Consider the following 13,510-nt stretch of genomic DNA (forward strand, 5'->3'; position numbering starts at 1 on the left):
GCTAATTGTATCCAGATGGAGGTACAATGGACACTTTGAGGGAAGGAGGCCCTGACAAGTCTCTAGCAAGCAGGCTTTGGTAAACAGAACTGCAGATACTGATGAGTGACAGGCCACTGCTATTCGTGTCATGTCAGCAGGCCAGCCCGGGGCAGAGTTCTCAGCAGAGTGATGGAGGGAGGGCAGGGGAGAGATGCAAAGGCTTTGAGACTGGTTCCCATCTCTGGAAAGAAGCTCTGGCCACCTGAATGTTTTAGGTTCTCTCAGCCCCTGCACCCGGAGAGAGTTCCACTGGGATTGGCTTCTGTAGGCCTCTGTGGTTCTAGGTTCTTGGTGGCAGTGACGTACATACTGGTGATTCTGTGATGTGGCTGCCAGGTGGACATCTTTCCCGCGGTGTGTGCGCTCTTTCTCCCACCCTGCTGTTTCTTTCTGCCCTCCTTTATGCTTTTTAGCTTAGATTTGGTTCATTCTCTGAACTGAATCTCTGTGAGCTGATGAGAGCAATCTCAGATGAGGTGGCAGAAATGGTGTCAACAGAGGCCAGCACTTATGGGGAATAGACAAGAGCCACCCAACACCATAGCAAACCAGCAGTGTTTCCATGAAGTGTCCACGGCCAGGGGTGGGGCCTGGGCAGTAGACACCTACCACCGAGGAAGAGGAGGATGCTGAGCACTTCAGACACTGGCTTCCGAGTGCCCACCAAGCCCTGTCCTGGACCTCATAGGAAACTCAGGTGGAACAGGTGTCTCCCCAACACCGATGCTCCCTTTTATCACAGATCCCCAATGAAATGCAGTTACCTTCTCCTCCAGATGGTCATTTGTTCAGGGGATGCTGGGCTAATTTTTGTATTTTTAGTAGAGACAGGGTTTTGCCATGTTGGCCAGGCTGGTCTTGAACTCCTGACCTCAAGTGAACAAAGAATTCTTAAATCATAACATGGTTAAATGCTTTTGACAAAACACATTAAAACAATTTCAAGAAGGAAAAAAGCATTCACCACAAAAGACAAACACTCATATTTGGATCCAACAACAGACACAGAGAGTGAATGGTCAGCAAAGAAGCAAAAGGGTGGAACAGAGAGGGGCTTCTGAAAAACCCCTGGCAGGCAAGAGGCAATGGCGGGAAGTTAACCTCGTGATGGTGCGCATGAGGCATGGAAATGCCACTGCTCCACTTTTTTTCATGTAGTGTGTTGATTGAGCTTTATTTCAGCAAACAAAAACTATTTCTAAGAACTTGCATAGGTTCTGTCTTTAGCATACCCTCCCTAACTCAGTTTGCTCAAGAACTGTGAATTGTTCTGCCAGTGGGGTGATCAGAAATGGGACCTGCATGGTGTGAAGGACCAGTTATCCCCATCATTGTATGTTCACTCACAAAGCGGAACAATCCCCTCCGGTGTCACAGGCACTGTTCTGTAAGATCACTTTGGCATTTTATTGAATGCTTTCTGGTGACATCTCTTTCCCTGCACATGGGCTTTTCTTCCCTAAAGGCCTTTAACCTGCTGAAAGGTAAGGACCAGGTGGGGTGTGTTATTTCTTCTGTCTACAGCGTCTAGCATAGTTCTAATTAAATATAATTAGGCAAGTACTCAAATAAGTCTTGCCTAATTAGATTTAAAGTAAGTATTCTGCTTAAGTGAGAGAAATTCTTGGCAGATCTTACCTCTAGTACCATTGTTTAGTGCCAGGATGAAAGGTGAGTCTCTGAATTAGACTTTTTGCTAAAAGAGCGCTCCTGGCTGGGCACAGTGGCTCACACCTGTAATCCCAGCACTTTGGGAGGCCGAGGCAGGTGGCTCACCTGAGGTCAGGAGTTCGAGACCAGCCTGGCCAACATGGTGAAACTCCGTCTCTACTAAAAATACAAAAATTTGCTGGGTGTGGTGGCGCATGCCTGTAATCCCAGCTACTAGGAAGGCTGAGGCAGGAGAATCGCTTGAACCCAGAAGGTGAAGCGTTCAAGCAGTGACCAGGCACCAGAGCGAGACTCTGTCTCAAAAAAGAAAAGAAAAGAACGCTTTTCTTTAGCTGAGTGTGGTGGTACACACCTGTAGTCCCAGTTACTCATGCCGAAGCAGGAGGATTTTGTGGGCCTGGGAGGTCAAGGCTGCATTGAGTCATGATGGCACCACGGCACTCCAGCCTGGGTGACAGAATGAGACCTTGTTTCTAAAAAAAAAAAAAAAAAAAAAAGGAAGAATGCTCCCCTACAGCTTGCTTCCCTACAATTACAGAAGCTTCCAGAAATCCTCATAAGGCAGAATAAGAGTGTAGTTATTGGCTGGGCAAAGTGACTCATGCCTGTAATCCCAACACTTTGGGAGGCTGAGGCGGGTGGATCACCTGAGCTCAAGAGTTTGAGACCAGCCTGGCCAACATGGTGAAACCCCATCTCTACTAGAAATACAAAATTAGCTGGGCGTAGTGGTACATGCCTGTAATCCCAGCTACTGGGGAGGTTGAGGCAGGAGAATCACCTGAATCTGGGAGGTGGAGATTGCAGTGAGCTGAGATCACGCCATTGCACTCCAGCCTGGGCAACAGAGTGAGACTCCATCTCAAACAAACAAACAAAGATTTGGATCAGGAGAGGGTCTCAGAGCCCCGTAACAGCTGGAACCTCACCAGCAAGCAGAAGCCAGAGGGGCCAGGGGCTTTGTCCTCCGAGAAAACAGTTTTGATTCCTGTAAAGTAATATACACATTGCAAGAACTGGGCAAGTACGTATAGAATGTACGCCTGCATCTATGTTTATAAGGGCAAATTAGGCCTACAGAAGTCTGGAAAGAACAAGGGGGTGGGGCAGGGGTGGGGACAGCGTCAGGCATGGCCACTGTGCATCCCATGGGCGCAGTCTACATGTCGTATAGCCGGAGCTGCTCCTGCACGTCGCCATCGGACATCTCGCCAAACGTCTCCTTATTGTCTTTCATGAGCTTGAAGATGGCAGCCAGCTGTTCCTTCTGAACTCTGTCGAGAAGAAAGGACAAAGAGGAAGAAGGAGCTCCTAGCCCACTGGGGAGAGAGACAGCCTGTGTGCAGCCGGCAGAATTGGGACTCTCCTCTCTCCTGTGTGGCTGTGGTTGCTTTACAGAACAAGAAGAAAATGAAAATAAATAAAACCCGCTTAGAACATAGGAACTGGTTGGGTCTGACACACGCAACTTTTGAGGGCTCTAAAAGCTGGGATGCGAAATCTTAGGTTTGCCGGGGAGGTTTGGGGACCCCAGGTATCACTTAGGTGCTCTATGCCTCAGTTTCCCTTTGGGCCTCATTTGATTGTTGACTGCACATCCCACAGTGACGTAACGAGGAAGAAGATAGGCTCCATGAAACGGCTTGAGGTAGTACTATGAAGAAGTAGGTTAGAAACAGCCTTCTTTGAGAGGAATGAGCCGAAAGTGGAGAAAGAGAAAACATCAGCTGGGAAATCGGGGAGCATATAGATGTGTGCAAGACGGTGCTTGGCAAAGGAGCGAGGAGGGCAGCCTGTGGGGTTTCACTGCCCAGAGAAAGGGGGGTGCCTTTTCCTAATCTGCACAAGGACACCCTATGGCAGGCGGCGGCCCTGCCCCTTTTACCAAGGGATGGGTGTGGAGGAAGACTGGCCTAAATGTTTGTGCTGGGAGCAATGTCTTGTTATCTTTATGAGGCTCAGCTACACCATCTGACCAGCACAGGACAACTCCTGCAGCACAAACACCTGAGGTGGGGCGAGGCGGCTGCCGAACCCAGGGAGCCGTATGTTTGTTGTTCGTTCTGCTCTGGTGCCCTGTGCTCCTCAGCCCAGCTGGGCACTGCATGTTGGCTGCCTCTCACTCTTCTGGTTTCTGCAGTTCCTGCCCTCCACACCACACCACACCACGGGCTCAGTGCCTTCAGAGAACGCAAACCACATCGCAGCATCGGGCCTCTCAGCCCCTCCCTGCAGCTGGGTCGGCTGTACGCACGGTACAGGCTCTGCAACTGCAGGACCTCAGCATAGCCCTGGGCCACTGGCATCCCCAACGCTGCCTGGAGGGGTGGTCTCCACATTCGCTCCCATACTTTTGCTACCATATTCCTTCTGGTTCACCCTTCCCTCCTCTCCTCACCGTGCGTCTTCCATCCTGCAGAGGTTTCTGTCTAGAGCAGCATCTAGCAGTTGAAATACTGAAGCCCCACTTCCCAGCCTCCCTTGTCCTCTGGGAAAGTTGCGTCTACAGTTGGTTCCCCTGTCTGAGAAGCAGCAGCCTATGATGTGTGTGTTTTTTTTTTTTTTTTTTTTTTTTGAGACAGAGTCTTGCTCTGCCGCCCAGGCTAGAGTGCAGTGGCGTGATCTTGGCTCACTGCAAGCTCCGCCTCCCGGGTTCACGCCATTCTCCTGCCTCAGCCTCCAGAGTAGCTGGGACTACAGGCGCCCGCCACCTCGCCCGGCTAGTTTTTTGTATTTTTTAGTAGAGACGGGGTTTCACCGTGTCAGCCAGGATGGTCTCGATCTCCTGACCTCGTGATCTGCCCGTCTCGGCCTCCCAAAGTGCTGGGATTACAGGCTTGAGCCACCGCGCCCGGCCTGATGTGTGCTTTGTGCCTCCTGTAAGAAGGAAGAGGGTCAGGTGCAGTGGCTCATGCCTGTAATCCTGGCACTTTAGAAGGCCAAGATAGGAAGATCACTTGAGCCCAGGAGTTTGAGACCAGCCTGGGCAACATAGTCAGACCCTGTCTCTATAAAACAATTAGCCAGGCGTGGTGGTGAGCACCTGTAGTCCCAGCTACCTGGGAGGCTGAGACGGGAGGATCACTTAAGCCCAGGAGGTCAAGGCCACAGTGAGCTCTGTGACTGCACCACTGCATTCCAGCTTGGGCGACAGACGGAGGCCCTGTCTCAAGAAAAGAAGAAAGAGGAATTCCTGTGAACAGAAAGGGTGTGCTGAGCTCTGTGATGCAAGCACAATCCACATGTCCCTGAGTGAACACAGATCATGTCACGTGGTTCAGACAGCTGTGGTGACTGCGTATTTTTAGCAGGGTGGATGGATGGCTTTGTCCTCTGCTGCAGAGTACGAGGCATCAAAATGAAAGAGAGGTCAAATTTTAATGGGTTCAAAAGGGTTTTTTTTTTTTTTTTTTTTTTTAAACAAAGCAAACTGAAAAAACACACAGTAATTGAGATCATCTACTCAAAGTTTATTGGACTGAACAAAGGCTGAATACAGAGATCCAAGCCATCAGGAGTACATGAGGTGTGGTACCTATAAGCCATGGTGGGAAATTTTCCAGACAAACCTAGATAGCTCTACTGGGAGGGAGTCAACGACCTATTGTATCAATTAGATCCCAGCCTGGACAAGGGCATGACTATTGCTGTTTGGGGACACAGAAGTACATCCATTCACCCCGTGGCTCTGTGTTGAAGGCAATGACTATGTGGCTGTTGCCATGTGGCCTGTTCTCCCCTAAGCCCTGAACCAAAGGTTTCAGGCTGAGATGGAGAAAGCCACTGGGAATGCATGCCATAGGGGCTGATGCTGGACATTCCCCAGCCTTCCATTAAATGAAAACATTTTCTATAAACTTACTGCTTTAAAAAAATGTTTTAACCAACAAACCTAAGAACTGCAAATGAGTTTGGTATAGTATAAATACTGTCAAATATAAAATTCCAAGAAACGAATCTGAGACTGATCTGATGATCTGAAGTTCCAACGAATCTATCAACCTTTCTAAGAAAAGGCATAGTCAAGAAATCTTTTTAAAGCAACATTATTGCTTCTGCTATAGCAGAGTGGAGATTTGGCTGAGCTGGTAAGAACGTCAGTGAAAAGGTGTCTTAGCAATAAATGGGCTGAATCCAAGATTTCTCTAGATGAAAAGTAAGGGGAATGGTCAAGTCAATTCCTGGTACTGGTTCTTTGCTGCCTTCTAATCCATATGGCATCTCACCCCTGACAACCATGCTAGCCAGAGAGAGAGGTGGGGTTCCCAGGGAAAGGGGTCGGCTGACCACTCTGACCGAGCTGGTGAGCACAGGTGAGCTCTACCTCATTTGTCTCTCATTCCTCAAAGTCTTTTGTGGTTTGGCTTCAGTGAGGACAAAATGGGGGCACTGGAGTGAAAGTGAACTCTGCTTTTTAAATGTTTGTTTTATCTAAGGTGTGCAGGGTGTGTGGATAGCAAGTTTGAGTGGTAAGAAAAATCCCAGTCCAGGGTCTGAGCTCAAACTCTTAAAACGCTTCAGCTTAACAAAGTGACCCACAGAAATGGACATGAACATCTCGCTACAGGGCAGGGCCAAAGGTGTTCCCAGGATCCTGCTAGCCAAGGGACAAGTCCTGATTGAGGGTCTAGAGCTCAGCAGATTTACGAAGGCAGCATGCACCCTGGGAGCCTGCCAGACTCCTCTCTGGGGTTTCCATTTTATCTCTCAAGCTTTTAAGATGCCAAAAGGAAAAGCCTTTAGGAGGACGCTAAGGATAACTTCGTTATTCTTCAGTTCTGTAAAGAGAAATGGGGAGAAAAAGATAATTTATTTTACTCATTCCATCCTGCACCATGGGCGAGGAAAGGGGGAAATGGGGTCGAGGAAGGAGAATGTTTGGAATTGCAGAAGCTGCGCTAGACTCTGGTGTCTCAAACCACTGCTGATTTGCTTCTCATCGCTTGCGGCAAGACGGTCTGTGCCGCAAAGCTGGCCAGAGCTCGCAGAGCTCCCCTTGACCCCGCACAGAACCTTGCAGCCCACAGACCTGTTCAGCCTCTGCAGGGTACTTAAGGAAGGAACTGGAGCAGTTGAGTTGCCAAGGGCCTTTCTGATCTTGGGTTGTGTGGCTGTGCTGACAATATTCCTATCACCCTAGATAATTTCCCATTCCCGCTGGCTGAGTTTTGTCCCCTCGGGGGATATTGGCATCCTAGGATGCAAGCTTCCAGATGGAGCCAACAGTGTGCCCATCTTTTATGAACCAAGACACATCGCCAGCCCTGAGACCACTGAGAAAGCAGCAGGTCTGAGCTTGTCCCTCTGGCGCCCTCTCCTGGTGGTCACAGCACGCATTTCCAGCCTGAGCTGGAAATTCACACTGCCCGGTCTATTGTTTCTGTCGTTTCTTGCATACATCAGATAGAAGAACCAGAACTACCCCACAGCTGTGGTTCCTTGGCCGCCTCCTCTCCTTCCCTGTTTTATCACACTATCACCTTCCTCTAGAGTTATGTCCATTTCCAGAGGAGTCAAAACAGCCCTGCAGACCTCAAATGGAGGGGTGGGTCCTGATCTATCAGAGTATAGTCTACAGCCTGGGTTCCTTTTCCCTCTGAGACCAGAAGGTGGGAAGAAGTGATGGAGAGGAGCTGACAGCCGTGCCTTTTCTCTCTCCTGCCAAGCTGCGAAGCCAGCCAAGCCCTGCCAGCTTCCCTAGCTCTGGGGGAGGAGGAGGAGGAGGCCTCTTGCTCAGGGGAGCTGTCACCAGCCTGCAAGCCCACTGTCCTAGCCACACTGTGAAACTGGAGGTGGCACCTCCCACATCAGCTTCAGCAGAACCCAGGGACGCCACCAGAGGCATGAAGTGTGTGAACCTCCGGCCCGAGGGGAGAGCTGAGGAGGCCGGCAGACGCGGCAAGAGGGATCTTAAGCAGCAGCCGCCTCTGGATTTACAGACCTGACTGCTTTCTGGCCCCAGGCGGAAGGAATTTGATCTGTGAGTAGTTCAAGGATGAGACTGCCCACTTCAGCATGTGGTGGAACTAATTTGGGACCTCCTGCTTCCAGTCCCACTTCCTAATTGTCATGAAAGCCTGTGAATTGAGGCTCCTGGGGAGTGTTGGAACCGGCAACCACTAAAGCTTCAGGTTCTAGATACGATCTGTTGGCTGAGTCAGTAAAGTCAGGGGCCATGCAGCTTTTAGCTGCAACTCGACTGTGGACCCTGAGAGCTGGGAAAGGCATCAGAGGCACGGAGGGCCTCTGGGAGGGCAGAACCTGACAGGTGGAGGGACAGCACCCTGCTAGCTGGCCTGTGGTTTTAGTGGTTTGATAATAACAGGCATGTTATTTTTCATACTGATGATTCTAGGGCGGTTCCCCGGACTCGGCTGGGACCGGAACTGTCTTCACAGCTGCCAGCGCTCCCCATCCCCATGAGAACCACCATGCTGAAGATGAAAAGCCAAAGCCAAACTGACCAGCCTCTGCAACCCCAAGCATCACCGTGTGAGGACAGCGTGGTGTGGAGCCGTGGGGACCCCACGCAGTGCTGCGAGGGGCGACCACATGCAGGGGGCAGAGGTGTGGGGGAGCAAGCAGATGCCACCAGCATGCCTGGGAGCCACAGGGAGCATGCGGGCTGGGCAGTGATGGGAATGAACGTGAACTCCAGTCCTGCCCCAAGAAGTCCTCCGGCCCCTCCTTCTCAATTCAGGGCACAAAGTGGTAACTGCAGCGTGCAGAGGAGTCAAGGAGTCTTCCCTCGTCCCAGGAGTAGCACCTCAGGCACAGTCTCGATCCCATGGAACAGCCAAGTGTGGGTTGGTGGTCTAGAGACCTCCGAAGATCCAGTGGGGAGGGATGGGCAGCACAGGGTCTACTCTCTGAAAATAAGGGGAAGGGATTTTCCCTCCCCACTGCCAAGGTCCCAGCTCTGGACGTGGGTGGTAGTGGCAGTTTCACCCCTAGCCTGAGGCCTGGTCTTTCTTGTTCTAAGAGGCCCTCCAGATCCATCTGCCTGAGCAGCCTCTGTCCCCAGGGACTTTTAAGGGCTGGCAGTTGTGTCCAGCCCCCTCTAGCCTCTGTCCAAGGACTGCAACCTTTTTCTGCGAGGAGCCAGATACTATTTCGATTTGGGGGAGTGTGTGGTCTCTGCTGCAGTGACTCACCTCGGCCACTGTGGCACAAAGGGGCACAGACCACAGGAAAATGGGTGTTGCTGTTCCTGCCACGCTGGGTTGACACAGGCAGGTGGGGGATCAGATGTGGCCTGGCTGTCGTCCGCTAATCCTTGCCCTGATCATAAGAACCTGCCTGTCTCACAGCTTGGAAGCATGGACCGCTGTCAGGATATCTGCTGTGCACTGTGCAGCAGCTGCCTCACCTTCTCAGGGTGAGACCCAAGGCTGCAGGGTGGCGACATCCACATTCCCGAAGCCTGAGGTCCTAGGGTGACAGTTCTCCCAGCCTTGCAAGGGGGCACTAGCACCCCAACCCACTGGCCCATTAGGCCGCCTCTAGGAACTCAGGGACTTAACTCCCCTCCAGGAACCTCTGCCCCCAGACGGGGCCTTTTCTGCCAGTGATTCCTCGTGCTTGAGAAGAATGAGAAGGGCTCAGGTGGGAAATGTATTAATCGGTTATGAAGGCGATGGAGGAGGGGAGGTTGAGGCCGCGTCAGTTGTGTTGGGGGCACGTTAGCACGCAGTAGGAGGGGAGCGCCACTAGTCTAAGAAATCAGTGTCCTTACCAAAAGGATTTGCAAGAATATTTGTGGCTCAGGACCTAAGGAACTTGCTACAGGGAAGTGAGGTCAGAGGTCAGCTCAATCCTGAAATATAAATGCAGCAAACCTGGTCATGCCAAGAGGCAGCATCCTCAGCACCTGAGGACTTGGGGCTCCTGCCAGGGCTCTTCCTCCTGGCTGTGCTTACACTGCCCGCCCCCCACCCAGCCAGGGTGAAGAGCCTTCCTGCTGAGGGTCGAGAGAGCTGATGCCAGCACCGGGAGGGGAGACAGGGCCTGTCACCAGCAGAGCAGCTCTGAGATTAGAGGGCTGCCTGGTGGGTGGCCTCGCACGCAGTCATGAAAGGGCGGTTGAGTTCTGATTCCAAAATCATAAACCTCCCCTTCCGCTCAGACCCTAGACTGCTGGCTTCTGCTGACAAGTAGGGGGTGACTCCCACGAGCTGCTCTGGGTCACCAGGCTTGGAAAGTGGCACAGCTACCACCTAGGACTCCAGGCCACGCTGCAGAAGGGCAGCAATGTGGGTGAGCACCAGGAGCCTGCTGGGCCTGGTGCAAACAACTGTCTCTCTGCAAATGCCTGTCCGTCTGCCGAGGCCTCCCCAGCTGTCCCACCGCACCCAGTGCACCCCTTCCCCACCCGGCAGGATGGAGTGGAGGGAAAATGTGGAGGGGAGCCCAGTGGGTGTGCAGGGGGTGTCCAGATGGGAAGGGGGAGCCAGTTCCAACAACGAGAAGCCACAGCTGCACCGCCCGGAGCGACAAGGCGCTGCTGCAGGCCCCAGCCTGGGAGGCCGCTGAATGAGGGGCACCAAGAACCCGCTGTGTCCCGAAGGAGAAATCAAGAAATCAGCTCTGCTGGGGACTCCGTGTGTGAGTGGCAGCCAGGTCTGCTCCAGGCTCTTTCCTGGCATCTGATTTCTTTAGACGGGAGCAGTGCGGTGTGGAGGGGGTGGGGGGTTCAGTAAATGGGCTCTGTGTCCCCCATCACCAGTGACCTTCTCCTGGTCAGTGCCAGGCAGGGGTTCCGGGGCGCACGAGCCTGGCTGACCAGGGCAGGAAAGAACTAAACTGGGAAGGTGGGGCAGTGGTTGGGCAGAGTTTGTAGGAGCCCCACCTCCTTTCTGCGCCCTTCTGCCAAGAGGCAGAACATGAAGGGCTCAGAGGAGCACCCCCCTCCCCTAAGAGCCCGCCAGGCACCAGCAAAGGGGCTGCAGCCTACCTCTGCTCCTCCTCCAGCTCCTCTTTGGTCATCATCTTCTTGTACTGGTTTCCCCTCAGCTTCCCGGGGCTGTATTTGAAGGAGAAGCCTTCTCCTGCGGAGAGGGGACCCGGTCAGTGCCAGGGAGTGCTGTAGAGGCTGGGCCCCCACAAACCCCGGCCCCCTTTCCCTAGGTTTAAAAAGGAAGACCTCAGGCAGAGGCCGCATCCGGCTGTCAGAGCATCTTCTCACCCCAGCGCCTATACCCCCTCTCATTCCATAGCTTTCCCTTAAATCCTACAACGAGACAGCCAGAGAGAAAGCGGTCCCGCTCCTGGTCCACGGCTGTCTCCAGACACCGCGTCCCTCCCAGCATCTGCAGTGCTCTGTCTGCCCTGGCCCTGCCCAGCGGGTCCTCTCGGATACTGAGCTCACAGGCAACAGCTCCGGCAAGCAGAGCACAGCTCATCTCGGAACACACACCGCGCTTGCCTGGGTGTGGGGAGGCTTGTGTCGTCCCCCCAACCCCTGTGGCTATTGGAAATCAGAAAACACGCATTCAGGCAGCCCACAGTGGCCAGGCCAGGGATGCGGGATTTGCCACGGCGGGTTTGACTTGTGTACTGCTGAAGAGGCAGAGCCTGATTTGCCAGTCCCCGAGGGCAGACACCCCATCACTGACTGCAAAAAAGAGGCAGATCTTGAGGCCTGAAGAGGGCACATGGACAGGTAGGTGGTGGGCACAGAGGAAGCCAGGACCTGTGGCCTGGAGTGGACACAGGCTCCGGGCGCATGAGTCATGGTGAGGAGAGAAAAGCTGACCTCCCAGAGGGAAAAGCCTCGTGGGGGAGCAACCTCTTGGTTCCTGAATCCACAAGTATCGGGCAGAGCTGGCTGGCCTCTTATCGACCTCCACTAACTAAAGGACCCAGTGAGGGAGGTGTAGAGAGCTCCTCAGCTGCTATTGTGGAAGTGCTGCCCTCTCTGTCCCTCCACATCCTGTCCAACAGCCTGAAAAGCCAGGCCCCTCCCCTCTAGCTTGCAGCCCTCATGCTACCAGATAGGCTGATGCAGACCGATGGGGAGACGAAGGGCTCTCAGGGTGAGAGGAAGAAGGTTCTAGATGTGAATTCAGAACCCAAACATCTGGCTGGGTGCACTGGCTCACGCCTGTAATCCCAGCACTTTGGGAGGCCGAGGCAGGTGGATCACTTGAGGCCAGGAATTCAAGACCAGCCTGGGCAACATGGTGAAACCCTGTCTCTTTTAAAAATACAAAAATTAGCTGGGCGTGGTGGTGCATGCCTGTAATCCCAGCCACTCAGGAGGCTGAGGCAGGAGAACAGCTTGAACCTCGGAGGCGGAGGTTGCAGTGAGCCAAGATCGTGCCATTGCACTCCAGCCTGGGCAACAGAGTGAGACTCCAGTATCCCCCCAACACCCCTCCCAAAAAGAAAACATACAAAATCCTGCCAGCCTGGCCCCAGTCTTAGGTTTCAATTTATGGAGCAAGTCTGATTAGTTTTGTTTTCTGAGCCAGACAGAACAAACGGCTTGAAAAGGATTTCACTCAATCCCAGGCAGTGCACCAGGCAGCACATCCAATTTTCCTAGGCCAGGAGGGTTCAATGTGACAGCCTCTGAGGGACGGGGGAGGTTTCTTCCTCCAGTCTCCTGTGAATCCATGAGTCGCTCAGGGAAGTCATTTTAGCGACACTAATCAATTAGCCTCTGAGGCTGCCTCGTACTGCAGAGGGGCTGGGGGCTGCTCACACAGTCTTCCAACAGCTGGAGCCATAAACCTTTCCTTTCCCTGCCTAGCTAAAGATGGCAGGAGGCTAAGGTGGCAGGAGGCGCTGGGGGTGGGGGATGTGCAGGCGCAGCAGCGCAGATAAGGAGGGAGGCTGGTGACAGCCCTGGGGGGCTGGGCCCTCTGGCAGCTACACCAGGGAGAGGGGTCTGCGAGCCTCCCTCCCGTGTCCCCAAGTCACTAACAGGATCCCTGCATCCCTTCAGCTGTCTCAGGCCACGTGGCAGGGACAGATGCCAGGGCCACGGCTGCAGTGAGTCCCCCATCCCCAAGAGCAGGGAGCAAGGGTACTTCCTGGTAAGGGACTAATGTCCCCGCCTGCACCCAAGCTTCAGTCTCCCCTCCTGCTCCAGGCTGTGCTGATGAAACCAAGGCACGGCCTCAGGGGAAGCTCAGCACCCCAGCCCAGCCTGCCCGCAGGAGCTGGTTCCTGCATTCCTGAAACTCTCTCTTTCCACTGCTCCTGCCAGCAGCCGACTTAAGGTCACGGCAACAGTCTTGCTTTTTTAAAATTATGAAATATTTCAAACATACAAAAATGCAGAAAGCACTAATCCTCCCTGTGCTTGCCATACAGAGGCAACAAACGCTGACATCTTGCATGTCTGCCTCCGCTTTCTTTTCTAGAGAAATCAGCGGACAGACCCAGCAGAAGCCACTCCGCGTTTTTTTCTGTCTCTGTCCTGGCCGGGTCAGATCTGGCCGTGTCTCCCCTGTTCTCGGCCACTCCCTTTCTCCTCTCAGTCTCATGGCTGAGGCCTGTGGCCAGTCAGCCAGAGCTGCTCAGAAAGCAGGCGCGTCCCCTCCCAGGGCCTTCATTACGAAGAAGGCACGGGGGAGGCCGTGTGAGTGGTTTTCGTCTCAGTAAAATAGGTCAGAGATGTTTGGAGAGAATCGTGAAATGTACAGTGTGGTCACAAGAGGGGAGTTAGGAGGCAGCGCGGGACAGAGCCGGGCAGGGCACGTAGTGTGTTCTCAAGAGGGGCCCCTGGGATGGGAAAGCCAAACCCCAAAGTCCAAGGGAGTGTGAGGGGGCCCCAAAGTCCAGGCAGGCC

General features: G+C 53.4%; 1 protein-coding gene and 1 long non-coding RNA gene across 5 annotated transcripts in view; one reads left to right on the plus strand and one right to left on the minus strand.

The window, feature by feature from the left end:
- Positions 1–1,001: 1,001 nt before the first annotated feature.
- MXRA7 (matrix remodeling associated 7) overlaps positions 1,002–13,510 on the minus strand; it is a 35,109-nt gene continuing 22,600 nt past the window's right edge. For 2 of the 4 annotated variants that reach the window (XM_077973003.1, XM_015120451.3), the window contains exons 3-4: positions 10,667–10,760; positions 5,163–6,491 (exon numbers count right to left, since the gene is read on the minus strand). In XM_077973003.1, coding sequence (XP_077829129.1) covers positions 6,479–6,491; positions 10,667–10,760 — 107 coding nt within the window. In that variant the 3' untranslated portion in view covers positions 5,163–6,478. Of the gene's footprint in view, positions 2,988–5,162; positions 6,492–9,448; positions 9,530–10,666; positions 10,761–13,510 lie in introns of those variants that run through there. The other 2 variants (XM_015120450.3, XM_015120449.3) reach the window with 2 other exon arrangements.
- LOC144335971 (uncharacterized) lies at positions 7,529–10,303 on the plus strand. Its single transcript, XR_013407322.1, has 2 exons — positions 7,529–7,693; positions 8,069–10,303. It is a non-coding gene; the product is annotated as an uncharacterized LOC144335971 (long non-coding RNA).

This window comes from Macaca mulatta, chromosome 16, assembly GCF_049350105.2.
Source record: "Macaca mulatta isolate MMU2019108-1 chromosome 16, T2T-MMU8v2.0, whole genome shotgun sequence".
Classification (NCBI taxonomy): Eukaryota; Metazoa; Chordata; class Mammalia; order Primates; family Cercopithecidae; genus Macaca; species Macaca mulatta.